The 22,700-nt window shown below is 37.3% G+C and overlaps 1 protein-coding gene across 1 annotated transcript in view; it reads left to right on the plus strand.

The window, feature by feature from the left end:
- The window catches only part of LOC129429016 (5-hydroxytryptamine receptor 3A-like), a 32,806-nt gene extending 11,670 nt beyond the window's left edge, over nt 1-21,136 (plus strand). The window contains exons 2-6 of the mRNA XM_073856519.1: nt 5,715-5,884; nt 6,111-6,241; nt 9,710-9,920; nt 19,557-19,697; nt 19,816-21,136. Coding sequence (XP_073712620.1) covers nt 5,715-5,884; nt 6,111-6,241; nt 9,710-9,920; nt 19,557-19,697; nt 19,816-20,033 — 871 coding nt within the window. The 3' untranslated portion in view covers nt 20,034-21,136. The remainder of the gene's footprint in view (nt 1-5,714; nt 5,885-6,110; nt 6,242-9,709; nt 9,921-19,556; nt 19,698-19,815) is intronic.
- The last annotated feature ends 1,564 nt before the right edge of the window (nt 21,137-22,700 follow it).

Consider the following 22,700-nt stretch of genomic DNA (forward strand, 5'->3'; position numbering starts at 1 on the left):
GTAAGCTAACGTTGCTATGGTTACAGTCCATATACATAATAGATTGCTAGGCTATTCCTGCTATCTACAGTTTTATTACAAACGGCAACCAAAACTACAACGTAAGTGTAGACTTAAACATGGTTATCTAAATAGAACATTTAAACATCACTGTTTAAAGTTTTTACCAGCCTTTGTATATTCATTGTTTGCCAAAAAGCAGTGTTCCTCTGTTTGTCTGTGTTTTATATGTTAGTCTACATGTAATCCTTATATTGGACTAAAATGAGCTGTATTCCTTGAGGCCTGATCCTCCAATAGCACTTTTTGAAAGTTGTGTCAACCCCAGTGCATGCCAGGTTTGTGCTGTGAGTCTGAATTAAAAGTGAATTAAAGAATAGAAATGAAAAGAGGTTGCGTGTTATTAGGCTATATGTTGCATTATAGTGGGCTCTATTGTGTCTGGTATGTGTTCCATAATTTACCAGACTTTTACCATATCATTTGTCTATGTTTATGATTCTGACAGTGATTGTTACTGTATTTTGCCATAAGTCTTCACTGTGCCTATTCAAAGCTCGAGGGCCAACACATAACTTCTAGATTTATCAATAAACTACATTTTAACATTTTATAATGCCTAGTCATACTTCTGTTGTTTTGATGAAAGTAACTCAAAAGTAACGCAAAAGTAGTGTAACTCATTACAGTTCAGAGACAGTAATATTGTAATGTAACTAATTACTTTCAAATGACAGTAATTTGTAATATATAATGTATTACACTTTGGAAGTAACTTGCCCAACACTGTATGTAAGACATATGCCCTGGATGTTATAGGGATTTTTTTTTTAGTAAAGATTGTGTGTATTATTAAACATTTTGAAATAAATAACAACATGTTGAAAATGAGAGGTTTGGGCTTATTATGTCCACCGAAAGTCACTTAAGTCAGAGTAAAGTACAGAAAAAGGTACCGCTGGGTACCGGTATCGAAGTCCAGGTACCGGTATCGGAACCGGTACCGGAAAAAATGTGAACGGTACCCAACCCTTATGTTTTAAGTAAACATGTTACATGTCCGTGTATATGTAAGAGCTTTCTCTGATATTGGTGAAATAAGATCGCTCAACTTTCACAAGCTTGTAAAAATGAAACGAAAGACGCGCAGATCAGCAGCGTTAGTTTTATCTGCTAGAGGTCAGAAAAGATGAAAAACATTTATCTCAGTACCTCAGATTACATAAATGGGCGGAGAGACGGCGTGTGGCTGTTCGAACACATTAAACCACATGCGTGTTTACACTAACAAGTGTTATGCATAACCATGCTATAGTTAGCCAAGGAACTATAAAACTTCAAGTTTACAACATAGACTGTATAGATGTAAACAAATATGCTGAATTACCTGTGGTGAAGATAAAAAGTAGGCAACTTCGGTGTACCTTGAGCCCCATCTTGGAAAACTAACATTACTCCAATATTGACTTTGGTTTTGTTGTTTTTCCTGTCGCGCTGTCGTTTTAAATCCCTGTTTCGCTTCCTTGGCGACTTGTTTTAATGTCCTCGAGAATATGTCTTCAACAGGCTTTCAAATCAAAGCATTAGATCGCAGGTTTATCACGGCGTGGGGCTGTTGTAAAATCCGAAGGATTCAGTCTACGCAGGTTGCAGGCTGCATACGTCATCAAGCCTGGTTTATTTAAATTAACTGAGCATTACATTCGCAAGTCATAAGCATATTACATCAGTTTACAATTAACTAAGAATAATTGTCAGCTTTATAATTGTTAATGTTCTGAAATAAGACTGTCTTGATGACGTATACCGCATACACATTCAACCTCGGGAGGCTTCAGCTAGCGGCCAGTGTGAGTGTAGTCTGAAAGCGCGAAAGGCGGAGCTTGAATTTCAGGAATGTCCCTCGTCGGCAAATGTATTTCAAAGATGGAGGCACAACATGGATTCAGCCAGTCGAGCGACTCGACCGTATGTATTGTAAATAGCAGATTCTAAACTTACGAGAATACTTTGATTAGTGGATGGAAGTAATTACACATGAATGAGCACATACTTTTGAAAGAAAACATGGGTTTTTGCTAAGAATTAACTCAAAAAAGTACACAGTGGAGCTTTAAGACGAGTAGTTATACAAGCAAGTATGGTGGCACAAAATAAAACATAGTGCTTTTCTAAGCGGATTTAAAAGGGTAACTATATTGTATGGCAGAATAGCACTTTTGGGAGTACTTCGACTCGGCGCACACTCTACCTCTCCCTCTCATTATGAGGCTTAATGCTCATTTATTTACTTATTTTTCAGGCTAAATGCTATCAAAGTGTCGCTGCGCGCGTTAGCGCTTACGTGCACGCACTAAGATGATAGAGGTATGTATCAACTCTTCTTAGTTAAGGTAATAACATAGTTTAATATGGAAAAAGGATAGACTATTCCTTTAGATCCAACTAAATTCTATTTAAGCTGATAATAGTCAGTTTTACTGGCATTTTCGCAGCACCCGCTATGAAAACCAGCCATTTTGTTGAACGTTTGCCATTCAACTGGGCATGGACCTCTGGCGTGGTCACGTAGAAAAGTGAAGTCAATTCATACCCTCTATAGCTAACCTAGTTGAATGTTCCTCCCTCCTAAGCTAAGCTACAGTTTTTTTGCTTATAAAATTTGACATTTTCATAAATTTTTATTTATTTAAGCCTAGGGCAGAACCCTGGCGGAATGACAATAAAGCTTGCTTCAACTTGAATTAACTGAAAGATCATTTGTTGCCGGAATCTGTAATTATTAAAGAGCCCCTTTCATGGATTTCAACTGTTTAACTCTAGTTACAGTATAATGTAGCAGTTTTGAGCATAAAAGGGATGTGCAGAGTTACAAAGCTCACAGTCCAATTTAAAGGAAGAAATTCCCTTTAACCGAAGGCATTTTTAATGTACTACAGTAAACGCCTGAGAAGTAGTTCTACAGTTATTTCCGTGACCTGATGACGTGGACGTGTGCATTTGAATAATGCCCGCCCACTAGCTGCTTATACCCGCCCACTTGCTGTTGTCAGAGAGAACTGATTTGTTAACTAGCCCAAGTCTGTTTGCATTGCGGAGTTATTGATTTCAGTATGTCTAGAAGAAGCTGTTTTTATGTGAGGGTAAAATAATATTGTACAGTATGAAGAGTAAGTGAAATAGTGGTTACAATGTTACAATCATGCAGTCAGAGGACTGTAAAATAGATTGTCTCTTGTGCGTGCACGTTAAATTAAGCCTTTTAGCGTACTGTTGCCTGCTGTATGTCTAAACTCAACCGCAGTTTTAAACCTGTATAGCTCTAAATCGACAAGCAAATGCATAAACAATTCGTTTTATTCGGTGTATAAAACGAATGAAGCAGTTCTCACATACAAACTCATTTGACAAGAGCCGCGTGCCGCGGTAAAAGTGTGATAAAAGTGTGTTTATACATATATTCATACTTCTTTATAGATAGATTGTCTATTCAAAGAGAGTAAAACATATTTTGTATTCACTGCGCCTTTTTTGCAAGAAAGTATTTGGCTACTTTCATAATAAACTTGACGTTGTACAACAACAGTAGGCGCAAAACTATCTGCACGTTGTGTTAAATCCCATGCGCGACACTCAGATAAATGTAGTGTGTTTAGACGACAGAGTTTGGTCTGCGCTGCGGAGAACGCGTGTATGGTATTTTATTTTAACTGTTTAGATGTTTGGTGTCTGGATATCGACTGTGTTTATTATTATAAAGCAATTCTGCACCAAGGTTTGCCGTCATGCTTTTACACAGTGAACGAAAGTAACAGGTTATTATGTGACAGACAACTAGTCCAGTTCTCTTCAGTAGGCTACACAGCAGAGCTTCACCGAAAATGACAACATGTGGCCACGATCAGACTGCTGCACCTGTGCTCTTACTCAGTCTAAAAAGCCCCGCTGTGACAAAGCGGTTTTACATTACAGACACTAAATATCTATGGAGACACTTAAATGAAGAATTGTAATACACTGATTATTTATTGAGGGGGTTTACCTTTATTTCTGAATATGGAAAAATTACAGAGGTCTGAATTTTCGTGACCCTGTTGTTGCAGCCACAACACAGCCGAAGTGTAAGGTGGTTACAAATGTAGCATTGTGAAGCATCCTGCTCGATTTGTCCTTGGGAAGGAGTATCTGTTAGATTTGTTTCTTTCTGCAAACGTTCTAAATCTGATTCAGGCTCAAACTGCAAGGTAATACCGATGCAATAGCCTACTAGAGACAGTTTACAGAAAAAATTGTGTTTGATTATCTGTACACTCATGAGAAGCCGAAACCCGATATGGTAATAGACATTTTGAACGCTACAAGGATTGACCAATCACAATCGTTTAGAATCCCTGACCAATCAAAGTATACTTGGCGTTTGTGGGGGTGGGGCTTTGAAGAGACGCCCTGCAATCAAGCGTTTTAGAGAGAGATGTTGCAAATATCTATATTATGAGAAAAATACTGCGTTTTTTGAACTGTAATTCACACAACAGTATTGTGGTAGACCACAACAATAAATATATAAACTTTTTTGTGGTAATTTTAGTGGCTCTTTAACTAATATTTTATCATCAGTGCAGCATTTTATTTGAACCCTCCAATAACCTTTTTACTTGGGTTTAATGTATTGTTTTTAGGATTTTTAAATGAATTGATATATTACTCCAGAAAAAGCTCAGATTTCTCTATACATGGGTTTCCTGTTTACAAACATTACAGGGTGCACACGCATCCAGGAGGCAGAAAGCCTGATTGGTGAGCTGGTCCGCTACTGCAACAACCTTAAGTATTAAAGCTTTCTTTATTGTTTGTATATAAAGAAAACTTGATTTTAGTTGGATCTGTTTTTCTGTCTTTAATTTTGCAGTGTTACTGTGATACATGTATGAATAATAATGTTAGGCTATTAACGTAATAGTCGCATCTACTGGTATGTTAACATCAGGCACCCAGAATTGGCTCTGTTGGTATAATTAACTACCCAACAACTCCTTGGCATTTTGACTTACAGACACCACTACTAATCTCCAACACAAGGCACGTCTCTTCTTTCTGTCTCACGGTTACGTGCGCAAGCAGTGATGATGTCACAGATGTATAAGAGAAAGTAGAAATTTTAACTAATGTCATTTCATTCATTCACTTCGCACACATATTAATTTAGCTTTTAGGGGTTTATAATGTAGTGCTGTTCTAGCAAACACGTGATTTTCCTGTTATTCGGATGAATTCATTATTCATTTTGAAGCCATTTTCCATGCATTTCCGAATAACGTATTTGGTTTCCGGCACATCCTTAATTATGATTTAATAACAGCCAAATGTCAAGAGATCAACTAAGATAAACAATGATCACTATAATGAAAACATCATCAAGAACTACAACTAAACCTTTGTTCATTCTCAGTTTGTGCTTTTGTAAAAGTCAAGTTAAGGTTTTGAAATCTATCTGATTTGCAACCAAAATCCAACATTATCTTTTGATGTTATAATTGGTGCCAGGTGGGTAAGGCAGTGGTTCTCAAACTTTCGGCATGCATTGCACCCCCATTGTGTAAAGTGCACCCCTTCTTAAAAAACTGAGCCCCCCAGTTTGAGAACCACTGGGGTAAGAGTTACTTGATTTGATTTAAATATCTGTCTGCATACGTTTGTTTTGTTTATTTATTCAGCATCAAGACAGAGTTTGCATCGGAGTCTCCATATGTCACATTATACTGGGATGGCAACTTTGTCAAGGTTGACATTTTATCTTTGACCTCTGTCTGTAGCATTGACTTGTACAGATTTCCCTTTGACACACAAACCTGCTCCTTAACTCTTCAATCTTTATCACTTCAAGGTAAATCTAAAAGGTTCACCCAAATATAAATAATCTCTCATAATTTCCCCCCCCTAATGACATCACAGATCCTTTCTTCATCCTACAAATAATTGTATATTAAACTGGCATCATGTTATTTGAGTCAACATGGCAAAGCTCCAAGAAGCACATCCATTATTAAAGTAATGCATAATTTTAATACAATTCTAATGATTATTCATGATTTGTTTCAATTTACCCACAGATAAAATAGTATTGACAACGTGGCCCGAAGTATCATACGAACAGTATCTTCAGATCCCAGGAGAGTGGCAACTTCTACAAGTAACATCACAGTTCATTGGTGATTATTTCTATGGACATGTATTATATCAGGTACAGAACAGAGGGCACATCATTAACTATCATGATGCTAATAATAATACTCATATTTATAGTTATTCACTTATCATTTATTTCCTGTTTACAAGCTCATTTGCTGTGCAGCAATTTTAAAGGAGGGGCATTTGATCATTAATAATTAATTATATTAATTATTAATATTTTAAAAACATTCTCTACCATCCCAATTGAGGGAAACAAATGCGCGCTCAAATGTACTTACAATGGATTGTAAACAATTATAAGTATGAAGATCAAATAAAGGTCTTGGGTGTCTGGCCAACACTCATCCAGCGGATGTTTAGTAAGACACTAAAGACTAGGGATGCCACAATTCTCAATACCTTATTGAACCGTTCGGTTCGACCCCCACGGTCCAATACGCGCATGTGAATTACGGTTTTTCGGTTTATCCATCCAAATCTGTCAGTTTTATATTCCCTGCACTTTTGTTAATGTGCGCGTCCATGTAATCTGCACGCTTACAAACGCCACAGCGAGTTGATATCCAGTCACTGTGCGTCAGCTGCTTGAATTCTGCTTGAACTCTGCTTGCAATGCTGGTATCAGATTTCATTCGCGCGCACACACACCCAACAGAATTACAACAACAAAAAGAAGCAGCACGACTGTCTTTTAAATCTGAGGTGTGGATTAATTATTTGTGCGTGTAGATTACGTACAACATCAATGTAAAGATGCAAATTCGCGTGAGGCAATGCGAATGACTCCAATTGGGCTTGTTATTGATGCAAACACGCGTTATTTGCCTCAAACACGTCTTCCGCGCAAGTTGAAAAAGTTCAACTCAAGAAGAGATTGCGCCTGATGCTAAAATAAATCCCACCAGTAATCTTGATTGAGGAATGCATTTTTGGTTTCTACACAGACAGCATGATGTTGGATTTAACAGTAGTGCAGTAAGATATAGCCCTCATTGACAATGTAAAGTTTTTTTTACTAAGTACAGGTACCTGTATATAAAATGGCCAATTTATGTAATGTAATGAATTCACATGTCCCCCAGTTTGAATAGGATATCATTTTTATATATCTTTATTTAATTATATCTTATATTATTGTATCAATACACTAGAAACAGGGCCTGAAATTAACACCTGAGTTAAAAAATTTGTAAAAGATGTGTAAAAAATGAACACGTACTTTCTAAGAGTGTATTCTAAACATACAAACACGCAAACATTCATACAGTTCAGCATCGGAAGAAGGTAAAGGTTTAAGTAGAGAAAAGAAAGCCTAAAACAAACCATCAGTTACTTACTTTGAATGCACCTTAGTTAAAAGAGGATTATGATGCGTGATGCATCAGTGAATAAGACTAAGTATGATACTTGCATGTCTTGCCCATTAAAAAAAGTGTCCTGATGGAGTTTGATAAGACTTCAGTTGATCTTGGCTGAAAGGATTGATGAGAGAAAACCCCGGCTTGATGAAGATGATCCTTTGTAAATGAAAAGACAAGGCCTAGGCCTGGCACAAACTTCTAAACATCTAGTTTTGCATCTTCATCCTGATGAGAGTCCTGAAAGGACTCAAATTTACCCAGAAAGATACATTGTGTGTTGCTTCACACATAAAACTTAGATAAGAACTCAGAATCGAACTCCCTAAGAACTCAGAACAACTAGCAACTCAGGGTGTGTTCTTAGGCAGGGGTCTTTATGCTGTGAAGAGGTCACACCTGTATCTGACCCAATCAGAGGTCATACTTTCAGAGGGAAAGTTAACTGTCTTTGTCTTCCAACATGCTGTTTTGCATATGGAATTCGATTTGATGTTAAGGTGGAAATGTTAAAGAGTTTCATAATATTAATATGAAGAAGAGTTTCCCAACATAATGCATATTATCCTTCAGGAAACAAAAAATGGAACACATAGATACCAAACATTGTCTAGATATGATTTGGATTAAGTAAGTAATACTAAATTCATTTAAACTAGTTTGGGTTAATATACTGATATAACATAAACACCAAGAACATAATTCATGATGAGATTAGAAATGGTTGATTAAGACATTTCCCTTATACATTTATAAGTGAATACATGCAGGACTAAATAGAACGATTCTCTGTCTGTCACAAAAACTTCTCACATTCTTTTGTGGTCATAATGTCACAAAATCTTCTCACATTCTTTTGTGGTCACAAAACTCTAATCTTGATGTGTTGCCATAGTCGCGAGAGATCTGTTCTGCTTTGGAGTGTTAAAAGCAGTTTGGGAGTAGTGTTACAGACCCCTGGGCTTAGCCTGCTTGTTGGGTGAGAGTCTGCAATTATATTTATGAAATATAATACGTTATTGTGTGTCTGATCTAGCTCAGTCATTACAACTGTTTCACTAGATCTACATTATTAAAGAGTAACTAAACCCTAAACCAACTTTTTTTAGTTAATGATCTGTAAGAATGATCCTTTATTAGTGCTGTTCATTGATTTTAGTAAGTTTTTTGACATTAAGATATAAAGTGTTTCAATACTGCAATATATGGTGTAAAAACGTCTAAGTGCTGCCCTCTTCAGGTTGAACGGTGGCTACTGCAGTTGAATTTTCCTATTGGATGTTGGGTCCAAAAAATGACTCGTGACGTAAGCAGGTTCAAGCTCACCACGCCCTTGTTACGATCTCACCACACACTTGGTACCAGCTTAGTTCGTCCCCTCTATCTCCATTGGGATCTGCCCACTTTTCTTGCATTTTTCAAATATTGCCAGTGGGTGGAGTCAGGCTTTGACCAGGGGTTTAGTTACGCTTTAATGACTGTTAACTGAGTTTTGAGTTCACTTGTGCTTAATCACAAAGCAGATACAGAGATGAAGATGAAGATCAGACTGGAGATAAAGTGATGATAAAATTAAAAGTGACATAGAATGATTGAACAGAGTATTTATCCTTTTTCTGTGATGTGACATGTAGACAAAAAAATTTGTTTGGGTCTGTAATGCCTTAGAAGCTTCCTAAAAACCTCTCCCAGATAGCTCTATTAGGGTGGGGGATTTTAAACAAGTGGTTTTGCACCTATTTGGCTCCCCCTACTGGCTTAACTTGCAATCTCATTACTGATTGGCTGACTTTGCTGCCACTCAAAAAATTTTGCCAATTATTTTAAAGTGGATGGGCAGTTAGATGCCTGTGATGTCATAAGTATCCGTTTTTCAGATTGGGCCATTTTCTGGCTGACATTTCTAAAAGAGGAATTTCTATGAGACTGAGATGTTTAGCATGTTTAGCACTTTTTGTATGTTTGTGAATGTGGGTAGACTACCATTATTCAACAAAGACAAGGAAAAATGTTTTTTCATTCTCTGTCCCCTTTAAAATATATCTCTTTCTGCTGAAACACATGTTCCTATAATACAAGAAAGAGCTTTGCTTCATTAGATAAATGGATGAACAGGCAGATAGATTCACTTTTCTGTTATTTTTATTTCTATATTGCAGATCACCATAAAGAGGAGACCTCTTCTGTATATAATCAACTTAATTTTTCCAGTATTTTGTTTCCTTGTGCTGGATGTGGCATCCTTTTTCATAAATGCATCTGCAGGAGACAAGTTGAGTTTTAAAGTGACTTTACTGCTGTCCCTTTCCGTGTTACTGCAGATTCTTAATGACAGACTGGCATCTACTGTCAGTAAAATCCCATTAATTGGTAAGTCTACATGATTGTCTATAAAACATGAAAAACTACATTTAATCTCATTAGGTTGAATATAAACCCTGCGGGAAGATGTTCTTTCAGGAGCAGGGGTTGACACTGTAAAAAACTTGCATTCTGGGTACAATTGGTTATTTCTGTAAAAGTATGGCACACCCACCTGTGCCAGCTAGGCCTATCCAGTAAGACCTATATAAGTTGCCTCGCAAGGTACCCTGAGTATACACTTGACCTATTAAAATAAATTGCATTGTTTTTTGCCTCTTGTTTGCCAAATAATGATAATGAATAAGTTAATGTTGTAAGTATAGTAGTGTAATATATAGTGCCTTTCCTCTTGCCCCTCCCCCCACACACCCCAAGCTACACTGTAAAACATTTGCTGTAATTTTGCAGCTGGTTGCCAGTAACTTACTGTAGAAGATAAAGTCTAAAAATGTTTCATGTTCATTTAACTTTAAACAAAATGTTGCCAGTAAATAACATAAATGTAAAATCTACGGTAAGTTACTGGCAGCTAGTTGCCAGTAATACCCAGTAATACTGTAATTTCTGCAGAATTTTTTTACAGTGTAGGCCTGGCAGACTCAATTCATTTTAAGGATCTGGGTTATTGTGAGTCACTCACTAAAGTGATCCGGGTTGTGTGAGTCACTTGAGTCAGTATTAGTAAATCGGCAAGGAAACTCATTGCACACCCACTTGTAACCGGCTGATCCTCACGACTCGAGAGTCTCAGAGCTGGAAACATAAAACATTGCAGACTCGCAGACCATGGGACTCATGAGACTTCACTTCACTGACTCAAGATTCTCACTCAGAGCCGGAAACATTGCAGTCTCGAGTCTGCAATGTTTCCGGCAGATCTGCGGGTCTGCAGTGTTTCCGGCTCTGAATCAAGAGACAGTTTGCACGGATCAGCCTGTTACGAGTTGAGAGATTCTCGAGTTAGGGCTGGAGACATTGCAGATTCGCATGTCTCTCGAGTCCGCAATGTTCCGGCTCTGAGTGAGAATTTCGGGTCAGTTCTCGCACAGATCAGCCGGTTACGAGTGGATTTGTAGAGTGAGCAAAGTCTCATCAATAATGTTGAAAGAGGTTTGTGTGTGTGGTGGCGCTGTTTATGGTTTTACATTGAATTGTAGTAGGACTCAACTGATCGTGGTTAATGATACTAGAGACTCGAAACTCATGAGTTAATTTAAAGATCCGGGTGAAAGATCCGAGGGAGTCACGACTCAAACAGGTCTACCCGGAGCACTTTTTACAGAGTACCACAGACGTTGGCTAAGTATGTTAAATTAAAATGAAACAGAGAAGCTTAATAAAGTTTCCAAACTTTAGTTTTTGTTTCCAAAATACATCGGCAGCAGGAGGAAAATAATTCCCGTAACATTACGGGTTAATGAGAGCTGCCGCTGCTTGCTTGCCTCAGTCCAACACCTTTGGCAAAAGACTTTACCTGCCGGACCTATGGGTAATTCTCACGAAAACTTGGTTTTAAAAATGTCAAGCATGAAAATGTAAAAATTGCTTAAATTTACTTTTTTCCCACCAGACATTGAAAAACAAAGTCTGGAGTAAATGGCAACATTAATTTAAAAACTTTTACTTATCATTTAACACTTTTTGTAACATAATTTAAAAAAGTAGTCCTAAAAAATCTCATTACCGCAACAGTCAGAAAACATCAACACTGACATATTTTCAAAATGACATGACAAACCTGAAAGAACATAATTTGGAGATTCTGCACATGCATTTAAAATCAAAGTATTATGCTTCTATTAATAAATTAACATTTAATAAGCATCTGTTGCGGTAATGATAATCAAAATGTCGTGTAAGCATTCTGACAAGACAATATTTCAAATTAACTGTAAAAAAATGATCTTACCTGGTAGCCATCTTGAAGTAACTGGTCCATGTGCTTGGTCACTCAAAATCAAACTTTATTAAAATTCTGTATGTGTGCTTAAACTGTTCTCAAAAAGTGTTGAGAGGATGAGAACATCAGGCATGGACACATCATTTTCCTAATTTTTCTTCATTATTATTATACATGAATATTCAGTAAATATTTTTTCTGTCATCTAAAGTAGTCTAGCAAAACATCCATGTTTTTTTTTTTCTTAATATTTTTGTGTTAATTTGATTAAATTACAACATAACGCATGTTCAAACACAGCCGGACACATTGCGGTAATAAGAATTTCCGCAGAAAATGAGATAAAATTTACAATTATAAATTCTTATGTTAAAATCACACATTTTGCAAGGTAGAACACAGTATTGTGTTAATTCTGATGCTTTTTAATGTTACTATATTACACATTTTAAAGCTAAAATCATTAGTGCCATGGTGTTTCAATGGTTTCGTGAGAATCACCCCTATGCACAATTTAACGTTGAGGATTTTGACCATGAGGTGTTTGCTCAGTAGCTGAAAAGTACTAAATGTCCGGATATTTCCTTTACCTGTGGAGGTGCTTGATACATGCCGAAGCAATATCTTTCCAATAATGAACCATCTGCTGCGGGTCCTATAACGCCTGTTATAAAAGTAAGCCAATTTACATTTTCCCACTATGTAGTTGCCCGCTATGTATTTGGTTGAATAGTCACAGTTATTCTTCATGTGATTTATGTTGTCGCTGAGCCAGACTATGACCAAGCATTGTTTTTACATACTGTACACTACTGTACTATCCATAACTGTCCTATTATTATACTGTCCTATATATATATATATATATATATATATATATATATATATATATATATATATATATATATATATATATATATATATATATATATATATATATATGAGTTTCGTTGCAAAAAGAGATAAATCCATTTTTTAACATTTTTGTCAAAACATGTTTATTATTATGTTATTTTTTGTTTTATGGTGCTACTTAGCTGAATTTTTTAAGTTATGAAATATATATATATATATATATATATATATCAAATGACTTTGCGTGAAAAATACCCTTCCCAAAAAACTACTGCAAAACAAATATGTCAAAATCCACAAGGGCTTTTTTTATTGAAGTGCAAAGAGGTAGTTCAAGTAGGAACAAAGTGCTTCTGCAACATTAAAAAAATATATACAAAAATTATACTTTAACTAAAGAATACATATATTGCCTTCTTTTTATTCAAAAATAAAACAACAACTTCAGATATTACGTTTTTGGTAGACGTTGACAATTCTTAGTATTTTTTCTGAAAACCCTCAGGAGATAAGGGTATTTATCCTGAAATAACATATGTTTTAGGCGTTTTAGGAGTAAATGGGTTAAATATGAGAGAAAACACTGTTGTTGTTACACAGAAAACTACAGAACACGTGCGCTTGCACACCGCATCATAGGAAGTGAGAAAGCTCTCACATCAAGAAAACATGTGTGTGTCTGTGTGTGTGTGAAGCACTACTGCTAACCCTTGTTTAGTCATGATAAACTAGATCAGTCGTCTTCTCTGTCAGTAACATCCGTGACTGATGACATTTACGCGAAAAAGAAAGTATACGGAGAAACGGACATTAAAGCACTGCCACCTTTTTACTGTCACGAGAGAGAGACGCGCGCTGTGGAAGCGCTTCACGCAACAACAGAGAGAGAGAGAGACAGGGGCACGCTGAGCGCTCGCAACAATGAATTTAAGCCGTTTTAAACAGTAAAATATACAACCCCAAAACAGAAAAAGTTGGGACACTGTAGAAATTGTGAGTAAAAAAGGAATGGAATAATTTACAAATCTCATAAACTTATATTTTATTCACAGTTGAATATAGATAACATATCAAATGTTGAAAATGAGATATTTTGAAATGTTATGCCAAATATTGGCTCATTTTGGATTTCATGAGAGCTACACATTTCAAAAAAAGTGGGGACAGGTAGCAAAAAGAGGCCAGAAAATTTAAATGTACATATAAGGAAGAGTTGAAAGACCAATTTGCAACTTATTAAGTCAATTGGCAACATGATTGGGTATAAAAAGAGCATCTCAGAGTGGCAGTGTCTCTCAGAGGTCAAGATGGGCAGAGAATCACCAATTCCCCCAATGCTGCAGCGAAAAACAGTTTTCTGAGTTTCTCAGAGAAAAATTGCAAAGAGTTTGAAGTTATCATCATCTACAGTGCATAATATCATCCAAAGATTCAGAGAATCTGGAACAATCTCTGTGCGTAAGGGTCAAGACCGGAAAACAATACCGGATGCCCGTGATCTTCGGGCCCTAAGACAGCACTGCATCACATACAGGAATGCTACTGTAATGGAAATCACAACATGGGCTCAGGAATACTTCCAGAAAACACTGTCAGTGAATACAATCCACCGTGTCATTCGCTGTTGCCAGCTAAAACTCTGTAGGTCAAAAAAGAAGCCATATCTAAACATGATCCAGAAGCACAGGCGTTTTCCCTGGGCAAGGCTCATTTAAAATGGACTTTGGCAAAGTGGAAAACTGTTCTGTGGTCCAACGAATCAAAATTTGAAGTTCTTTTTGAAAAACTGGGATGCATTTCATCCGGACTAAAGAGGACAATGACAACCCAAGTTGTTATTAGCGCTCATTTCAGAAACCTCGATCACTGATGGTTTTGGGTTGCATGAGTACGTGTTGCATGAGCAGCTTACACAGCTGGAAAGGCACCATCAATGATGAAAGGTTTATCCAAGTTCTAGATAGATATGATCCCATTCAGATGTCGTCTCTTTCAGGGAAGACCTTGCATTTTCCAACATGACAATGCCAGACCACATACTGCATCAATTACAACATCAAGACTGCGTAGAAGAAGTATCTGAGTACTGAAATGGCCAGCCTGCAGTCCAGATCTTTCACCCATAGAAAAGATTTGGTGCATCATAAAGAGGAAGATGCGACAAAGAAGACTTAAGACAGTTGAGCAACTAGAAGTCTGTATTGGACAAGAATAGGACAACATTCCTATTCCTAAACATTGGTCCTCATCCAGCTGTTCCTTGTGTGTACATTTGACTTTTCTGGCCTCTTGTTGCTGCCTGTCCCAGCTTTTTTTGGAATGTGTGGCTCTCATGAAATCCAAAATGAGCCAATATTTGGCAAGATTCCTCAAAATGTATCACTTACAACATTTGATTTGCCATCCATATTCCACTGTGAACAAAATATACGTTTATGAGATTTGTGGATTGTTCCATTCCTTTTTTGCTCAGGATTGCTGCTGTGTCCCAACTTTTTCTGTTTTGGGATTGTACATGTAAATGGGAATCATGGAAGATCTATTCGTGGTGGCCAGTGTTGATTCCGTGAAGGGCGCCGCCATGTTAAATGAGACAACACGCGAGGGGAGGGGGAACAAAAGCAAGGAGGCGGGGGCGAGCACAGCACACAGAGAAAGCAAAGAAGGAAAGTGGCGAAATCAAAATTTAATATAAACATTATATTGATATATGCGATATGTCAAAATCCTTTTTGAGTTCTAAAAATATACCGATATAGTTTGAATATCGAGATATCGCCAACCCCTAGTCTAAACCACATTAAAACACTTATAAAAGTAGTGCTTCAATTCTCTTGACAATTAGAAAGAGTTTGTGATGTCATCTTTGTCTACAACATCCTTTGCAACAAATAATGTGTTTTAATTAACAACAACCACAAAAATAAAAACTTTAACATGTTTCAATGCTTTCAATCAACTATCTAAACTAAAAATTATAAAAATAAAAATAAATAAGTTAAAGGAACAGTATGCAGGATTGTGTCCAAAACTGGTATTGCAATCACAAAACTTGTTGCTAATACACTGGCCAATACACAAAATGACAACATAAACATCAGTTGAGGGCTGCAACTCCACTTTTTAAATGACAATATCCTGGCCGGACCACTTTTGTCAGTGATATTATTTGAAATTAAAATAATTTATAGTGACATACAGTGGGGCAAAAAAGTATTTAGTCAACCACCAATTGTGCAAGTTCTCCCACTTAAAAAGATGAGAGGGGCCTGTAATTTTCATCATAGGTACACTTCAACTATGAGAGACAAAATGAGGAAAAAAATCCGGAAAATCACATTGTCTGATTTTTTAGGAATTTGTTTGCGATTTATGGTGGAAGGTGGGTATTTGGTCAATAACAAAAAAGCAAGATTTCTTTCTCTCACAGACCTGTAACTTTTTCTTTAAGAGGATCCTCTGTCCTCCACTTGTTACCTGTATTAATGGCACCTGTTTGAACTTGTTAGCAGTATAAAAGACACCTGTCCACAACCTAAAACAGTCAGAATGCAAACTCAACTATGGCCAAGACCAAAGAGCTCTCAAAGGACACCAGAAACAAAATTGTAGACCTGCACCAGTCTGGGAAGACTGAATCTGCAATAGGTAAGCAGCTTGGTGTGAAGAAATAAATTGTGAGAGCAATTATTAGAAAATGTAAAACATACAAGAACACTGATAAACTCCCTCTATCTGGGGCTCCGCGCAAGATCTCATCCCGTAGGGTAAAATTATCACCAGAATGGTGAGCAAAAATCCCAGAACCACACGGGGGGACCTAGTGAATAACCTGCAGAGAGCTGGGACCAAAGTAACAAAGGCTACCATCAGTAACACACTATGCAGCCAGGGACTCAATTACTGCAGTGCCAGATGTGTCCACCTGCTTAAGCCAGTACATGTCCGGACCCGTCTGAAGTTTGCTAGAGAGCATTTGGATGATCCAGAAGAAGAGTGGGAGAATGTCATATGGTCAGATGAAACCAAAACATAACTTTTAGGTAGAAACTCAACTTCTTGTGTTTGGAGGAGAAAGAATGCTGAGTTGCATCCAAAGAACACCTTACCTACTGTGAAGCATGGTGGTGGAAACCTCATGCTTTGGGGCTGTTTTTCTGCAAAGGGACCAGGACGACTGATCCGAGTTAAGGAAAGAATGAATGGGTCCATGTATCGTGAGATTTTGACTCAAAACCTCCTTTCGTCAGCAAGGGCATTGAAGATGAAACGTGGCTGGGTTTTTCAGTATGGCAGTGATCCCAAACATACCGCCCGGGCAAAGAAGGAGTGGTTTTGTAAGAATAATTTCAAGGTCCTGGAGTGGCCTAGCCAGTCTCCAAATCTCAACCCCATAGAAAATCTTTGGAGGGAGTTGAAAATCTGAGTTGCCCAGCGACAGCCCTAAAACATCACTGCTCTAGAGGAGATCTGCATGGAGGAATGGACCAAACTACCAGCAACAGTGTGTAAAAACCTTGTGGAGACTTACAGAAAACGTTTGATCTCTGTCATTGCCAACGAAGGGTATATAACAAAGTATTGACATAAACTTTTGTTGTTGACCAAATGCTTGTTTTTCACCATGATTTGCAAATGGATTCTTGAGAGGGTCGGACGGTGTGATTTTCTGGATTTTTTTTCTCATTTTGTCTCTCGTGGTTGACGTGTGCCTTTGACGGGAATTGCAGGCCTCTCTCATCTTTTTGGGTGTGAGGGCTTGAACAATTGGTGGCTGACTGGATACTTTTTTGCCCCACTGTATCAGGGCCATTTTATGATTAATTGATGTACATTTCTTACATACTGTTCCTTTAACTGCAGACAAATGACAAAAATTGTCAGCCTGGTTTATAATAAGAGAGATTTAATGTCTATGTAGTGTTGTGGAAGTCAGTTGTAGTTCTTGGCTGTGTCTCGATCAGCTCCCAAGGTTGTGAATTAGTATATTGTGTACACAGGTTCGGGCACTGGTAAGGACCATGGGACACTGTTCACTTATTTTCCTGTGACGTAATTGCTTGTGTGTTTTTCATCAACATCCGGCCAAACCAACATCTTTTCATCTCTTCAACATATGTCATCAATTAAGAGAAAACATTTCCTTGCCAATGACCCTTCTCTGAAGAGTTTTATGGTAATCTGTAATTTCGCTATTATCTATACTAGATGACGCTCTTACCCATTTTATAAAATACCTAAAGCAAAAAAATAAACAAACATTTTAAACTGTGCATGTATTGATCTTCTGGGGCTCATTTCAGAAAGATGATTAAGGGAAAAATCTGAGTTTGTTAACCCTGAAATGAGGGAAACTCTGGGTTTTCCATTTCAGAATGGGAGGTACTGTAGGTGAAACCCAAAACAGCGGGGTAAGTCAAGCCTGTTTCAGAAGGAGAGGTAACTTATACTCAGAATCTGTTTCCAGGGTAACTCTCTGAACCTAACCTGGGGTGCGTTTCCCAAAACCATAGTTGCTATCCAACTTTGTTGGTTGCACTCCAAATTCCCATTGCCAACCAAATAAGTTGCTAACAGCTTAGCAACGATGCTTTTGGGAAATGCACTGCTGGTCGGGTTTTATTCTGTAAAAGTTTCTGGCGGTCTCCTCCCCTTTTTAAAATTAGTAGATATGTTTAACTATCTCGTAAGTTAATTTAGTACATTCATTCATCGCATCGTTTTTTATTATGTACACTCTAAAACGAAAACTGAAAAGTTATACATGGATTAAAGTTCTCCGTCTCTAGACGGATTTCTGTCAATTGCAAAATTATTAAATTCACTTTTCATAAAGACGATGTGTAGTCACCTTTTTAAGTGGGATGTGATCAAAGCCTGGAGTGGAGCCAAATCACGTTCCTCTCTCCACTCTAAGCGCTCTGTAATCACTACACACCGGATCCACTTCTGGTTTTCTGGCTGTAGCGCGTAAGATGAGGTAAAAACTTTATTTCAGATAGCATGGACAAACTTGTAACGCAGGAAGGCTTCAATGTTTTGGAGATTGATAAAGGTGTAAAAGACCAATGGAGATTGACTTGGCTTAGCAAATTATGAAAATTGGCAAGCCTTTCAGTTCGTGGGACAAGAAAACCAAACAGCCAGGTAATTTACGTGTCTTTGCACAGTATAGGTGTCCTGTATTTTGTGGGTAAATGATTTCTCGCGGACGTGATTACTCGCATCCCGTTTTTGACTGCTATGCTGATCTAACCAGTGGCTGATACAAAGGGTTTGTTAAATTCGTGGGTAAACTTCATGTGGTGCCACAAGAACCAGGAGGCAGATGACATCCAAGTCCCGTGAGAGCAGTTCGAGAAGTCATAACAGAAGACTGCTTCCGAAATGCTCTCGCGGTACTTTGATGTCAACCACCTGTTGGTTCTTGCAGTTGCATTTGCACATGGTCACAGAAACGAAACGTTTGTATGAGATTTGTTATGAGATTAATGAAAAAGTTGCCACCACTAATATGGTAGCGCTGTTGACCCACAATCCAGCAGCAAATGCGCGGTCTAGTTATTCAACTTCCCCTTTCTACCTGCGCAGATGCAACCGAGTTGTAGGTTGCGGTCAAAAATGGGTTCAAAATTGTATGATGTGTCTATTGTACAAGTAGGATTTGTTTCATACACGATCTGGCAACTGGACAACCTTGGAATAATATAGTGATGTGATTATTCATATAACGAGGTAGGGCCGTTTAAATTATAGGAGTTTTCCGGGAGAAATAACAAAACGGGCAGGGGTGGGAGATAGGTGTGAAAAACGGGAGTGTTGACGGGTATGGCTATATTTTTATATGTTTGTTAGTGTATTTCCCTCACAGTTTGTTGTTTTCACAGGGATTTACTGCTGTTCAATTTTTGTACTTATTGCCTTAAGCATTCTGGAGACCATCTTTGTGAATATTCTGATTGTTAAAGGAAAAGAGACCGAATCAGCAATATCAATGGAAACCACAGGTGTTGTAAGTGGTCAAGATGGTAAGTGTCAACCCAGTTCTTGGTAATATATTCTTGTATCTTTACTTCACAAGTTAAGAATGTATATAAAAAAATGAAAAGCTACACCTTGATTTTAAAACCAACTGTACCAACAAAGGACACAGCACCGACAGTTTCGCCTTGCGTGGTGTAAGAGACCATATGGACACAGATACCAGTGGAAATGAAGACTCAACATGTACCAGTGACACTGGAAAGAGGGCCTCACTGTGCTGGACCAGAGCAGCAAAAATAATAGATGTGACCTATTTTTTTCTTTACATAATCACTGTTATTGTGCTTCTGTCCATTCTTGGCAAACGTTGGTTTCTGTAATAACTCTTACATATGAGATGGCATGCAATACTAACTTTTATTTGCATGATTTTGTTTTCATGTTGTTTGTGGTGAGTTTAAAACGTTTTTAAGTTTTTTTTCTGCTGTCAATTATTGTTTTTCTCTTGTAAACAACAGGAATGCAGTTTAATGTTTAAGAGAATTTGTCCTTTTCTTTGGCATATAGTAGTATCCAGTAAAGCATTTGGTGTTGTTTATTTAGTTTTAGACAATACAAAATCATATTTATTCTTTTGTGTTTGTGGTGGTGAAATTGGACATTTATTAAAATGTATGTTATATTATTACAATCAGCTTTAAAATTATCTGTATAATGTCATGCATTCTGTATGTCATAATTTTCATGTTTTAATTATTTTTCTCCCTGTTTCATATTTTTCTTCTGTCTCTAGTGTTTTTTCTGCAATGTATTTTAGCATTTTCAAATGGCTGATGACAAATTTAAGATCAGAAAAATGTAGGGGTAAGATTAAACATCAAAAGCAAAGAAAACCAAAGATAGGTTTTCAAAAAGGATTTAAAAATTGACAAGGACAGAGCCAGTCTGATCTCCAAGGACCAGGCACTGCAAAAGCATTTTCACCTCTACGTTTTAGTTTGCTGTGATGGATCCTATCTTAGATCCTCACGTGCAGAACGTTTTTATTATTGTGTTTTGTTAATTCCAAATCATTTATTTACATAATCATCATAATCACTTTATAATCATTAGTTATCCATATAATTGTTTATTTGATTATTCCATATTATTTTTATTATTATCAATTTCATTATTATAATTTTATCATTATATTATTGTTTATTCATGTATTCATTCTTTCATTATATTTCTATGTTTTATATATATTATTATATTCATTATTGTCTCACATTTATGAAGTTTCATGAGCTGTCCTGTCTGTGTAAACAGAGATAGATAAAGAGAATGTTTATGGAAGTTCAAGATTTGTGGGATGTTGCTATTAAGTAGTTTCGGTATAACAGAGTTGATGTTGAATTCATGCTGGTTAGACGAAGTTTGAACATTGAGAAATATGCAACTGAAACTGTCCATCAATAAAACTCTGTTCCTATTTTATCATCATAAATGTAGTCTCGTCTCCTGCTTGTGTTATTTTCTAGCTTTGATCAATCAACCTCTTAACTGACATAAGCCTTATAAACAAGTAAATTTATATTTTCTGGCATCCAGAACTGGATGGTAAATATTTTGACTGGAGTGGAGAGTCCACTGGAGACCTGATCTAACAGTTTTGGCATAGTCGGCAGGATAGAATAACATTTTTTTGTCTCTATCCGAACGATGAGTCGGGTTTGTCTCTCGCACATCCAGATAGTGAAATTTTCCAGACCACTCGCTTCTGACTCCAAGCCGCGAGTGAAGACGGGGGCAACTCCAGCAGGTGTCTTCTGACTCATCCACTTAAGCAAGAGTGAGTGTGTTTTGTTTTGACATTTCATGAAAATTCAGGACGTACTGTGGAAGTAGCTTGACTACTGGGTCAGATTATATTGTTACATCGATAATGGTGCAGTCAAAAATTAAGCTAATTGATCTGATTAAAATGCTAACAGAACAGCTGAAAGAGCACTTTAAGATCAAACAAGCAGAAAAAGAAAAAATCAGCTGCTAAATATAACATCAAATACAAGGGGCAGTCTTTAGATTCCCAAGACATAGGAAAGACGTATCAAGACATCAAAAAAGCATAGTGTGAAATTCAAAGAATGAAATCCAGAGAATAAAAGTGTATCCTTTGGATTTTTGCCACTTTGTGTAAATGTAGAAATTGAGAAATGAACCTGGAATTAGACAATCATAACAGAGATAAAGAAGTTATGGAGGGAAATGCATGTGACACTGGTAGTGACTAGGGCTGCACGATATATCGAAAATGTATCGCCATCGCGATAACTGTGTAAGCGATATGCATATCGCATGGAGCTGCGATAACTTGCATTTATTTTACGTGTCTATCATTTGTGTGTTGCATGCTTAGATCGTCCAAATTACACCGATCAGAAGGTGGTTCCCACACACTTACTTTACTTGGGCGGCTCTCTCAAGTATATTAACAACTGCCCAAGTATATTTAGCATCAAATTTTGTCTTTTTTTGTCCGTGATAATGACATTATGCCTGCAAGTACGTTGTGTCTTTTCTGATGAGTTCGCTGTGCGTTCGCGTGCTTTCTGTTTCTCGATGAATTAGGTGCAACGCAAAGCTCAGTGTCACATTGTATCCTTCCATGTTCCATGTTCCTGAACTTGATCATAGTTGTATCCATTAGAGGTCTTCACGGAATGACACGAGTCTATATTTTGAAAGGTCAGTTGGGTCCGACTCGGTCCCATTTTAATTACTTCAGGTACCGGGTCTGTTTAAACCCAAGTCGATCAGAGACGGCCGTGAAGAATCAGCGCTAACGCACTATAGCGCATGTGCAGTCTCAAGCGTGCCTCCGGTTTCTATGGCGATGAAAACTTACTCTTGTTTATATAAAGTGACGGCCACGCGGTGCACTTTCTTTCTCCCATGTTTATAGTATTATTATCAATGAACCGTCTTTTTATATCTAAAATGTTTGCTACAAAGATGGTAGCAAATAACCAATGTTAAGCCCATTGTACTGAACGAGCAGCTCA

Source organism: Misgurnus anguillicaudatus, chromosome 19 (assembly GCF_027580225.2).
Source record: "Misgurnus anguillicaudatus chromosome 19, ASM2758022v2, whole genome shotgun sequence".
In the NCBI taxonomy this organism is placed as follows: Eukaryota; Metazoa; Chordata; class Actinopteri; order Cypriniformes; family Cobitidae; genus Misgurnus; species Misgurnus anguillicaudatus.